The sequence below is a fragment of the Anguilla anguilla genome, chromosome 1, assembly GCF_013347855.1.
Source record: "Anguilla anguilla isolate fAngAng1 chromosome 1, fAngAng1.pri, whole genome shotgun sequence".
In the NCBI taxonomy this organism is placed as follows: Eukaryota; Metazoa; Chordata; class Actinopteri; order Anguilliformes; family Anguillidae; genus Anguilla; species Anguilla anguilla.
In genome coordinates this window covers 81,768,673-81,781,792 of record NC_049201.1, presented here as the reverse complement: position 1 = coordinate 81,781,792, position 13,120 = coordinate 81,768,673, and the positions used below count along the sequence as shown (strand labels likewise).

Genomic DNA, 13,120 nt, shown 5'->3' with positions numbered 1-13,120 from the left:
AATATCGGCATCGTATCGAAAATAACGGTAAATGAATATTGGTAGCCAAAGTGCCTTTGGGAGTTTCCACGAGGAAGGCGCAAAGAACTTGTGGCAAATATTGAATGATACGTACTGAGAAGATTTTTTTCCCCGGGCACAGGAATGCGGCCTGGTGGACGTGGTTGTATCTTAACCTACACAAATGATTTTTTCCCGGAATTTTCACAAGGTAGACTGTGTGCACTATATATATATATATATATATATATACATATATATATATATATATAATATATATTATTTTAGTTATCCCTAATAATAATAATAATGATAATAATACCAACGAAAACAATAGGACCCCTAATAAATGGTCTAAACCTAATAAAGTGGCCTGTGTGTGTGTGTGCGCATACTCATTTACTGACGATAAACCAATCAGTCAGTCAAATCAATTTAAAATGTAAAATATTTATTTCATACTTTAGCCTATGTAAATTCTATTCCATTTAGTCTAGAAAAAAGAGCATTTTTTGTAATATTTTCCTCTGTTCGTAAAATTGTTTTAAATTGCATAGACACGTGGTAAGCGTACCTTTATTATGGCAAATGGAAGAGTGTATTTTGCATTTGAAGGTTCTTTTTTCTCTTTTTTTTATTTTGAGAGACTGTCGCCTACTGATTTCATTGACGACAGTCATCTTTTCTGGAATATATTTTTGTTGACAGTTTAGGTGGGAAAAGAGAAAGTTAATCAACGATACGTCATATTGTGCAGTTCTGATGTGGAACCAAAACCAAAGACCGCCCAGCGTCTCCCCGCCTACGTTATTTGCATAGTAGGCTACAGCCCATTGAAGAGCCATCTCGATGCAAGTTATTCCGCGAGAACCGGCTACGGCAACCGAGCAGCGCCCAGACTGTCCGCGACAAGTGGCAAATTCGATAACGACACCCCGTTAGATATTCTCAGGACACGAAGCCCAGCTCACGGAGTCATTGTCAGAACAGATCATTCAGAAAACATACACACCAACGCTAAACGGCACACTATGACAGGGCCGTTCCTTGTCTATACTGGTGAGTGTTGCCTATACTCTCTGTATTATATTCCGAGTTCACTGAAAATGGACATGCATTAGAATCATAGACATGGAATCACCACGTGGCATACTACGCTGTATGGTTAAAACGGTGTCCTTCCGAAGCAGAAACGGACGGGGGAAATACTACTGGCCAAAAGGTGTGGCAATCTAGGTTGAGAGATGTTTTGCCATAAACGGACTACGTTAGCTCAGGTTAGCTCCAATATAGCTCAGGTTTTACCCTGATCTCTCTGCGTCTTAGTCGTTTCCCTTCTCAGATATTACTTACCAAAGACAATGAAACAAATATATTGAAACTTGTTCTCCCGCAGCTACGGGGGGAGGGGCGTTATAAACTGGTACGCTACAGATGCGTTTGGTTTTTCTATTTCCCCCACACGATTTAGGATTTTACTAATAAATTTAAGATGTTTTTCGTTCCTGTGGAGGATCCCCAAGGACCCCCTATACAGGGCTTTAACATTTGATCTTAAACAATGCTGCAAGTGTCCCTGATGCATATTCCTTTTTGTATGAACACGGGCGAAGTCGTTTCGTAGCCTATTCATTTGTCGTTCATACTACCACAAAGAAATTCGTTTTTTTTTAAATTAATATATTTTTTTAACTTAATACCCTAATATAATAACATTATTACGGAGACCCCCTGGGGTCATCTGAGAAAAAAGACCCATGTGTAAATCTGTACTCCTGTGGAAATCCTGTAGAAATCTGTGCCCTCGAATTATGAATCCATGCCCACGGATTTGTAAAACGTGCCCTCGAATTAGGAATCCATACACACGGATTTGTAAAACGTGCCCTCGAATTACGAATCAATTACCCCGGATTTGTAAAACGTGCCCTCAAATTACGAATCAATGACCCCAGATTTGTAAAACGGGCCCTCGAATTACGAATCAATGACCCCGGATTTGTAAAACGTGCCCTCGAATTAGGAATCCATGCACACGGATTTGTAAAACGTGCCCTCGAATTAGGAATCCATGCACTCGGATTTGTAAAACGTGCCCTCGAATTACAAATCACTCAATGATAACAGGACATATACCCACATTACACATACAACGTATTTACAGTAGATAGAAGGCAGGTAAGTTACACTTAAACCCCCTTGGTTTTATCCCTTTTCTTACTCAGAATAGGTTGGTTTAGGTTTAGATTTCAAGTTAGTTTTGACAACTAAATATTGTTCCATTAATTTAAGACCGGTCTGTTTTTTCCTAGGTTAACAGCCTTAATTTGGCAGGTTAAACCTATGTAGTTTAGCTATTTTCCCTTTCGAATTAACCCATTTCTTGGTTTCAGGTGAACAGGTAAGTACCCTTTAATATTCCCTTTTGTTAGATTAATTGACCTTTTAAATTTAACCTTTGCAGGAGAAACACAATCGAAATTCACCGTTCAACTCAAACATCAATACAGTACAACACTGGCGGTTTAACTCAACACCAATACAGTATAACATTGGCATTTTAAACGTTAAAGGAGAGGTCAAGCTCAATTAAAGGGGATTGTCAAACTCCTTTTTTTCTCGCATGAAGCCAACAGCGTTTTTTAACGCAGCAAGATTTTAGCGTGTTTTAAGGAAGATTATTACCATGAATTAATAATGTATTTATTGTTATTTAGTTCACTATTTTAAACTGTTTATTGCTCTATTTGAGACCTGGGTTACAATAGCCTAGGCTATGCGATCTGTTTGATGATCTGTTTGATGTATGCGATCTGTTTGTATGTTTTTGTTCATTTATGTAAGCGCTTGATTGATGATCACCTGCGTGAGAATAACACTGCTTCTGTTTGCTTGCAGTGCTCCTGTTGTTAGGCTCTGTGAAAGCCGGTATTTCATCGTACGGTATACCCTGCAGCTTTTCATACTGTAAACATACAAAAATCATTTTTCTAATGAAGACACTGGCGAAAACAAAACGTTAAGTGATGGGATATTTGCTACATCATATTAATTTCTTTTCTGATTTTAATATAGCCCTGGGTTGGCAACTTGATCAGCAGGCTGGAATTTAAATTTAATCGTAGACCGGGGGTTAGAGGGGATTGCGATCCGTGTATTCAGTTCAACAAGAACGTTTATTAATTTAATTGACAAAAATATACATAATTTTACTCCTAAAAGACATTCAGCTGATAACCACATAGCCTAACAGGCATATAGGGCCTACAACTGAAAATATTAGGACCGAGCAGGTAAAACGTGTTTTGGCGATTTTTCTGAAAACATATTTTGACAGTTTATTTTTCATGCCTAATGTCATAAATGCCGCAGTATAACCAAATAACAACATATACATCACTAACTTGCCAGAATATAACGGTTGTTTGCTATAATACGATTTAAAACATTAGCCACTTCCCTTTGCATGCTGTCACTGTCGTTGGAAGGAAACACATCATCACCTGTGCGACAGGTTATCTTTTTTCCTTCAACAACATGAGCTAATAATTAATGGTATTCGTACAGTAAAACTAGCAAAGCTAACATAGGCTACTGTACGCATTTAGGCTACTGGTATGAATTGTTTTGGGATGCGTCATTTAATGAAAAGTGCAGACTAGACTACTCTCAAAACGCATTACGTGCCAAAATGTCTGTTTCAAACGTAGCGGCCTGGGTGTGGCTTCAAAATTTCATTGCAGTTGAGGACTGCAATCAACCAGGCTCGTCCCCCTTTTCACCCTAAAATAAAAATAAAAAATAAAAAAAACCAAAACAAAACCTATTCGTAGGCTATAACTAAATCCTTTAGGCTATACCATACTGTATACACAATCTTGGAGAAAAAAAATGATGTAAGAATCTTATTCAAACGAGTTTTCCCGGTGACATAGCCACCAGAAAGCATGTAGGCTACACTTGCAGCAGGTTATTAAAGCAATAGCCTAAGCCACAAGAGGCCGTGGTTTACAGTGATTTTAGAACAGCTAAGCGGCGTTGTTCTGCGGAGTGCCAAAACCCCCCTTAGCTGTTCTAAAATCACTGTAAACCACGGCCTCTCGTGGCTTATTGCTTCTATAATATCTGGCAAGGTTTCATAAAATAAACACACAGCAGCAAAACATACAATAATTTATTGATAACAAATAATCATTCTTCCGCCAAGCAATGTAGTTCTTCAGCGACATTTAGCAGAATGGTTGCCATGCAACACTCGGTCGTGAAAACAGGGAACGGACCACATAGTCTCGGCACGGTTCTTGACTTTTCCAGCTCCTCAATTTCTCTCTCATTTATTTCAGCGTGTCTCCTTTCTTCTTTATCTTCCTCCTCTATCCTGTCCATCTCTTTCCACCACCCATCCACGCTTAGCCCACCCAGTAGCCTAAACCAAAATTGACAATTTAAATCTGACATTTTGAAACAATTTGTAGCCTATAGGCGACCAATTGGCACAGTAGGCTAATACTGAAATTGTAATGCGGTCACAGGTGTGTGTTTATAGAGTATTTTACAACGGCTTCGAACGCTGTTCAGCCATTCATAATAATTATTATTTTATTTTATTGTGCTACACACCCATACTTTGCTGGCCCTATCCACCCCCAGTGCTCCAATAATGACTTATTTTAACAGACGGTCTGATAAGGAGACATGAAACAATAAACGTTTCAAGATCCTACATTTCTCCATGTTAACATTTTTTTTACTCAATATAAAAATCGACATCGTATCGAAAATAACGGTAAATGAATATTGGTAGCCAAAGTGCCTTTGGGGGTTTCCAGGAGGAAGGCGCAAAGAACGTGTGGCACATATTGAATGATACGCACTGAGAAGATTTTTTTTCCGGGCACAGGAATGCCACCTGGTGGACGTGGTTGTAGCCTACACAAATTATTTTTTTTCCCAGAATTTAAAAACAAAATTTCCATAAAGGAAAAGAAACAGTAGAAATTATTTTACTTAACATTATTACCTTATAGGCAATTTTATTGTATTCGGTTTTTGAGTAAAACAGCTAATTTCTTTGTGGTAGCATGTACGACAAATGAATAGGCTACAAAACGACTTCGGCCGTGTCCACACTAGAAGTAATATTCACCAGGGACATTTGTAGCATTGTATAAGATTAGAGGTTTAACCCCTGTATGGGGGTACGGGGGCATCCTCCACAGGAACGAAAAACATCTGAAATATATTATTAAAATAAATAATCGTGTGGGGGAAATAGAAAAACCAAACAGATTTGTACCAGTTTATAAAGTTTTGATCTGGTAAATGGGATTAACTATTACTACACCGGTAACCACAGAAACGCAATAGACCACATAGTAAGTTGTAGTTTTTTCCTACAACAACATGGGCTAATGTTTTGTGGTATTCGTACACTAAAACTAATATACTGTACGCATTTACTGGTATGTATTGTCATGGGATGCGTCATTTAATGAAACATGTACTCTCAAAACGCAACTCAAACATGCGAAAATGTCTGTTCCAAACAAAGCGACGCTGTGGCTTCAAAATTTCATTGTAATTGAGTACTGCAATCAACCAGGCTCATGTTCCCCATTTCACCCTAATAAAAAAACACCTAGGCCTATCCGTATAACTAAATCATTTATACCATACTGTAGACACGATCTTGGAGAAAAAAAATTATGTAAGAATCTTGTTCAAACGAGTTTTCCCGGGGACCTAGCGACCAGAAAACATGTAGGCTACACATGCGGCAGGTTATAGCTGGCTATGGAAAACTATTCTATCTGCTGGGGATTCGGATTATGGAGGGTTGCGCATGTCTCGTTTTCACAGTAATTACAAAAAAAAAAACACCCATTCGTAAAACTCAAATGCTTATTATACCACACGGTAGATAGGACCCTGACAAAGATATACATACAAAATTATCGTTGTTAAATCGAGGTTTAACTGTCTAGGCATGCCAGAAAACATTTACAGGGCCTCTTCCCCGGCATAACTTGGACGAATTGGAATTGAACAATCAGGATGATGTCAAGACAGAGATTGACTACAATTTAAATAACATTTCATTTCAGCAAAACAAAATCCCTTGTGGCGTTATTCTGAATAAGATAGCGAGCGCGTTTTTTTTTGTTTGTTTGTTTTGTGCCGTTTCAGTTCTGAAATGACTGTAGAACTCAGGACCCCTCAGGACGCTGGCAGCTGTAACGTTTTTCGGACACCTAAACATACGAATGTATCAATAACTAATAACAAATTAACATCTGAAACATTTCATAGTGAGTTTTTCTTGTGGTTAGATTTTTTATAATGACACTACTCATTTTGGTGAAGCATTAAGTGCCGGCTTTATGCTCGTAAACATTTCTGATTTCTAAAGTAAATAGCCTAAGTAACATCACTGAACTATCAGTGCACTTTTGAAACGATTTAATTGCTCTATCTACGCCGATTTAGTGTCTTTCTTCGTTAAACAACCCTTTAAAGTGACCCCAGATGCCAATTTTGTTTATGTTTGTGTGGAACTCCCATCGTGATTACATTGCAGGCAGGACGTTCGACCTTCATCCTTTCTCATTCATCTCCAGGTCACTTGCTGTAATGTTCAATGAGGTTTAATGTGGTTTAATTTGTTCATTTTAGAATCCCAAGGCAGACACGAGCAGTAGGGAATTTCGTTTTATACGTTTTCTAAACAAGAATGTCAACATCTCAGCCGTGATCCGAAATTAAAGAAAATATTTAGTGTTTATTTATTTTATTGTGCTTCCCTATACATACCCATGCCTTACCGGCCCTACCCACCCCCAGTGCTATGACTTATTTTAACAGACGGTCTGATAAGGAGACATGAAACAATAAACGTTTCAAGATCCTACATTTCTCCATGTTAACATTTCTATTTTTTACTCAATATACATATTTTGTTGATATTATCGACATCGTGTACATAATTTGGTGTTTTCTACATCCATTGATAATTAAGTCTTAGTCAGCATCAACGGGTTTCCCCTAAAGACGCACTTATATTAACCGTCTACGAGTGGTCAGAGGCACTCGTTAGCCTACGATAATTTCAAAGTCCGTCTTTAGTTCAGAAGCTGTTGGGAAAGAGCTCGCAAACGGAAGATGTTTCGCCAGACCACTTTTACCATGACTGTAGCCTTATGGCGGTTCTGGTAAGAGGCCCTAGTCACAACTGTTTCCCAAAACCATAGCGATTACAGGGCAAGGTCGCGAATGCAGTTCGCACTACAATCTAAAAATGTCCTTATCGGCACTATGCGAAATGTAGTGTTTAGATTTATTTAGATACTAACCTTGTGCTGACGGAAGGTTCTTAAACTCATGAACGAAGACGAAAATTATAACGGAATGTGCTAGGAGTTTTATATCCTACCAAAATTCTGTAGGCCTATGTTAATTTAGGATGAAACATTTTTAACTTGACGTATGATCACTCGACAATCATTTTTTCCATCTTACTGCCACCTGCTTGTAGAATTGTGAATTTTTCACTAGGTCTGGAGAGTGTTATTACAGTCTGTGTAAAATCCGTGTCTACACCAACAGCAAAGTAATTCAGCAGGGCAACGAGCACTGCGAGTCAAAAAAAAAACAAAAAACCCACGAGTCTTCTCAAAATAAAAATATCGCTGTATCTACACATAATACACGTTTTTGTGCGGAAATTAGACCTTGCTGATCACTATACAAATCAAAAATGGCTGAATAGGCAACTTGACTGATTTTGACAATGAGAGATCTATCCAGTGGTGTGGAAATGGACGTTTTGGGGTGTTCCTGTGTCAAATATGTGCCTTGTTTTATTAGGATATGTTAGTCTTTGTGTGAAATTATCTTTTTTTTTTTTCCCTCCAACAACTGCAATTCAATCAATTTCTTTATTATTATTGCAAGAATTAAATGTAGGTTTAAATAGCAAAACTGGGTCTGAAAGTTTGCTATAATCAATCTGTGCAATGGCAAAAACTTTAGAGAACAACATCTATCTTTTAACATAACCCACATTTTAAAGGCAGCAATGTTAGCATAGCCTTTTGTGGCTGGAAAGCTTTGACAGTCAAATAGGCCAGTTACTGTATTTAGATTTACAGGAAAATATTTTTACTGTAAATTACACCCATCAGCAAATTCTGACCAGCATGCTTTGCAGATCTACAGCCATAAACTGTATACAGGTTCTACAGTAAGGATTTGTTCACTACACAGTAATACTGCTGTGAAAACTACAGACATCATTTTCAGTGTTGTCATAATATAGGCTACAATTACCTCATGTTTTATGATAGGCCAATGGGCATTTTGCCTAAATCCTTCATTGAGTGTTGGGAACTAAGACTGGCCTTACACTAGATGGCATTTTTTGTGATTTCACAGTCTGAAGTCACAGAAAAATCACATTAGTCTTACCTCCGTTGGTCCCGCCATGAGACACAATTAGTGTGAGACGGCCCCAAACTCAGTCGGAGCCTATCAGTCTTTTCCTTGCCTCGACCATTCAGACGATATCAACATGTTTCACATTGTCATAAATCTTTAGTCTCGGCTCAAAAGGTTTGTGGTGGTCAACGACACAACACGACACTAATCCTACTACACTGTCAACAGCCAAACAGTCGTCCTCATTTTCTGTTTTGTGTGAGTACGACAGGAAGAGGAGAGCTGAAATTAAAATAAATAAATAAATAAAAATACTCCAAAGGAATCCTGTTGACTCAAAAAGAATCCATGACTTATTACAGACGGGCTGTCCCGTTACTGGAAAATAATGTAGGACGGAGGTGGTGATGTGGGCGAGGTGAAGCTATAATGGGTGAAGATGAATGATTCCCAGTCTCTGCACGATCTTGAAATGAATGCAGCACTGGGACTAAACGCCCATCATTTGGGACAGATTGTTGTTAAATGTGAGAGTGTGTCAGACTTTACTTGTCTAGAAGTCCTCTAGTATATGGGGGGCCCTGTTGTATGGGAGGTCTGACAGACTTTATCTTGATTCCTGTAATTTGGAACCCTTTGCCTGCTGACTGCGTTCATGGCCAACTTGCTCTCAAGGCTTCAGGTCAGAGCGTCTCTCAGTTCCTGTTTTGTTTCTCTCTGTTGCAGCGATAAGTTGTGTGAAATGTCTGGACGACGGCTGCCTAAATGCAACCAAAGGCTGGCGTTCACAAAACGGGAAGGACGACAATGTGTGGGACCGAAACGGCTCGGGGAATTCCATTCCAGTGTGCGGATTTTACTCACCCCCGTCTGAAACATGGTACCATGTTTGCCGGGAAAACCACACCGTCTTCATGGTAACCAACGATTCAGAGGCAGGTGTATCTTTCGCACTTGAAGCATCTGGAAAGGACTTGAAATTTGAGAGAAAGACTGGAAATGGTGAGCAATGGTGTACTTATCACAGGGGAGATATCAGGCAACATATTTGCACTGCGATATCTGTTATGTTTAAATATGACATGCAAGTGTATAAAAAGTTTAAAGCACGTGTAATTTGATTTCAGAATGCCCCACGTTGGAGCCAGAGCCACCGACAACAGGTAATGTTGTACCACACTTAAGGGACGTGTGTGTTTGTGTGTCTGTGTGAGAGAGAGAGGGATCTTCAGGGTATTTTGAGAAAGACAAGAGAATAGGATTAGGGAAGGGAAACTAAACAGGGACACAGACAGCTTGCCCACACCAGACCAACATGGCTGGTTTGTCCATATTACCCTGCATATAACATGCAGTAAGTGGATGGACGCAGTGGATTAAACCAAACAAACTAGTTAAAAGGAACTCAAACATGAGAAAAAATGTTTCTTAACAAAAAAAAATGTTTGTTACCTTATACAGCACTGCACCCCATTTTCTCTACTGGAAAGGGCACCCTTTGGGACACTGTCATGTAGGGGCGGCATAGAGGGCACTTCACAACAGCACCCTTTTCCATTGGAAGGGCACCCATAGGGCCTGTCGCCCCCCCGAGTCCGCCAGTGATCTGCTGGATTTGGATTATTCAGCAATTGCCGTTTTTTCAAAGGTCTCATTTTCTTACTGTTGCTTTGGTCTGTATGTTAAAAACTGTATTTGTTGATGTATATTTTAGTTTCAAAACTTTGAATTTTATCTGGAAATTGAAATGTTGATTGAAAATGATTAAACTTTGGGTTTTTATTATAAATGGCATGTTTTTGTTTTTTGATAGCTAATTTAAAATAGAATTTAAAATGGCGTGGATCTGAAATCCTTAGAGGTCTAAGTTGAAGTTGGACAGCATACACATATAGCCTACTACTGCGAGTGCCTCCTAAAATAACAACCTTGTCTCCAAAAAACACTTGTCTCAACATTTATTTCGATAAATGTTGAGACAAGTTTTTGATGCTTTCAACCCTAAATTACCCACAATTAAAATTTGCCTAAATCCGCCAGGACTCGTCAGTTTTTATGTGTGACGTCATTTATCTTGCCCAATAAAAAAGTGGCTGAAACGCCGGATCGAAACAAACGCATATGACCAGAGCGTTTCATAGATAACGTTACTTTTTAGGTATCTGCCCAAGGAGTTTCCTATAGATAACGGAATACTAGGTATGTAGTGAATCAAAATACTCAGACAAAGCTTTGACTGGCTCAGTTTTCCTTATTAGATGCAACTGGTTTGCGCTTGAGCAACCGATACGAAAACAATGCGTCACAGTATTGCGTAGAATCCCACAGACTTTCGAGCTCCGTTTTCCTCGTTTAAAAATTAACCTGTAGGACCATACCATTCTCTCGTCCATCGAAGGAGGGGGAGACTGGGTGTATCCGTGTCAAATAAAATACCTAAAAATTGTTACACATCCTAAATTAAAACACGAATCGAACCAAAAACGATACAGGTTAGAGTGGTGCATGTAACATGTAGATGTGATTTCCTGTGTGGTGAAAGGAACACACTTTATATCATATATATATTTCTGTACTTCCCTATAATCTGGTGTTTATCTGATTCTGTTACGACAACTCACCTGTCCTCTTTCATTCGCATACCAGCGCAGGGGAAAACAAAATGGAGGAATTACCTGTTTGAGCGAAAACACGGAACTGTATAATAACTGCTAAACAAGATAAATTCCTGTATGATTATTTAGGTTATACAGATTGATTGTTTGCTATTGTGAACCGTTCATTTGTATTTAGAAAGCTGCGATGAAATTATATCCTGCTTTCGAAATGTTCAAAATTTCCAAAATGTCTCTGGCTCTTTTGATATACGCCCTCATGTTCTTCGGTAAGTGATTTCATTTTTTTGTTTTGTTTGTTTAGTGGAGATTTTTGCCATTTTAAAAATGCAGGTAATTAGCTTACAAACCATGATATGGAGCCCATTTACAAAAAAATAATATTAACTTTTGTGAAATTCTGTAGGCCTATAATTATTTTTGGATAGTTTGTTGACGTGTGGACAGATGTTTTTGGGCCCAAACACTATTTTTCATCGTGATATTTTTGTTGGCCTAGTAACATCCGCTTATGTCTCTCATTAAGCCTTTATTGCTGAAAAACGATTTCCCCTTTTCTTGCGTATTCACGGCGTTAAATAGTTTTTCTGGCAGACCTTTTTTTCTTTAAATCAGTTGTTTACCTCGTAGTTGCTTGTTGAAACGGGTGTGGTATTCGTGTGTGGCGTGTGAGTAGTTTGCTGCTTATTATTGCTCTTCAATATTATGGTGTATGGGATACGCCTAATTTTAACCTCTTCTGTTAAATTGTCGTCCAGGGCAATTGGCGGTGTAGACTAGGCCTACCTCACAGCTCGCAAATCGTTCATTTTTGTAGCCTATTTTTATTTTAAGTAGCGTAGACGACTTGTAAGTATGTTAATGAAAACAATTACCCTACTTGCTACTTCCAAATGCCAATACATAGGCTAACGTTATTGAGTCCTGTTTATTAGCCTACTAGCTAACCATACCTGAAACCTGAGACCTCGAGCCTCAATTTAACCTGGTCTGCTGTGTCTTCCGTAACACATTGTGCTTCCCGCCGCTCCTTGTTACTATGACAGTGACCGTGGAATCGAGTTTTCAATGAAAACGGGCGGCGTTGCCACTCGATCGTAGGCTACAACATACCGATTATATGTCCAAATTATTTCTGTATTTAAATACAATGTGTTTTTAAATAACATAAAAGTACTTATTTCCCGGACTATTTTCATGACATTAATATAGGCTACTTGTGTGATTAAAAGTACATTAATGTCATTAAAATACATCCAATATGGATTTTACACAGGTTTGCTGTACGTCCATACTTTTAAAATTCATTGAATTCCATATCTCTGTTTTGGGGTTAGTGAGAGTTCCCCTTTTGCACTCGTCTGTCAATCACTAGATTTTTCCATAATAGCTACAGGTTGTATTTTATTGTCCCCTTCTCGCTCGTCTCTTTTATTGGCACACTGAAAACGCCCGCTCTTATGCCAGGACAACACTGTTGTAGGCTAGCTGTTTGTACTCATAAATCTGTTTAAGCATACCCGCGACCATTAGCTCTGATTCAGCATGTATGTCACAACTGACACACGCACGATACGAATAATGTTTCCTGTGTCTCAGTCTCCCAAGCTATTTAAAAAATGGTTTTCTTGGCTGCTGTTAGACCCACCAATAGAACCCTCCTTAGTTGCAGTTTCAAATTTACTTTGGAATCATCCCCAAAGATATAGTAGCAATAACATGAGGCATAATGGTAATGGAATATCAAGCAGTTGAGATAATACTCCTACTGCCATTACCCAAAATTTATATATGGGACTCGAAGGGCAAAACCGGAATGGGCGTAATGAAACGTGCCTTCTGAATCTGAGGTACAAATAGAACAAAACGTGTCCGTGGTAAGCTTCATTTGAAAAGCTTGATAAGGAGTGATTCAATACCCGTGTCCCCATTTGACCTGAAATATTTGCTGGGCTACGTTTTTTTGAGGGTGAGAGAACATTTTCCCAGATTACATCCCAGTCTGTATCCACTCCGGGTTTACGGAATTCCCCATTCCATTATAGCCATGACAACCAAGTGACTTTAATATT

At 38.7% G+C, this 13,120-nt stretch overlaps 1 protein-coding gene across 4 annotated transcripts in view; it reads left to right on the top strand.

Annotated features, from left to right (window-relative positions):
• Positions 1 to 13,120, top strand: part of lsr (lipolysis stimulated lipoprotein receptor) — a 43,573-nt gene that overhangs the window by 16,170 nt on the left and 14,283 nt on the right. For 2 of the 4 annotated variants that reach the window (XM_035407445.1, XM_035407444.1), the window contains exons 3-4: positions 9,160 to 9,435; positions 9,561 to 9,596. In XM_035407445.1, the coding sequence (XP_035263336.1) occupies positions 9,160 to 9,435; positions 9,561 to 9,596 (312 nt within the window). Of the gene's footprint in view, positions 1 to 843; positions 1,060 to 9,159; positions 9,436 to 9,560; positions 9,597 to 11,060; positions 11,318 to 13,120 lie in introns of those variants that run through there. The other 2 variants (XM_035407446.1, XM_035407455.1) reach the window with 2 other exon arrangements.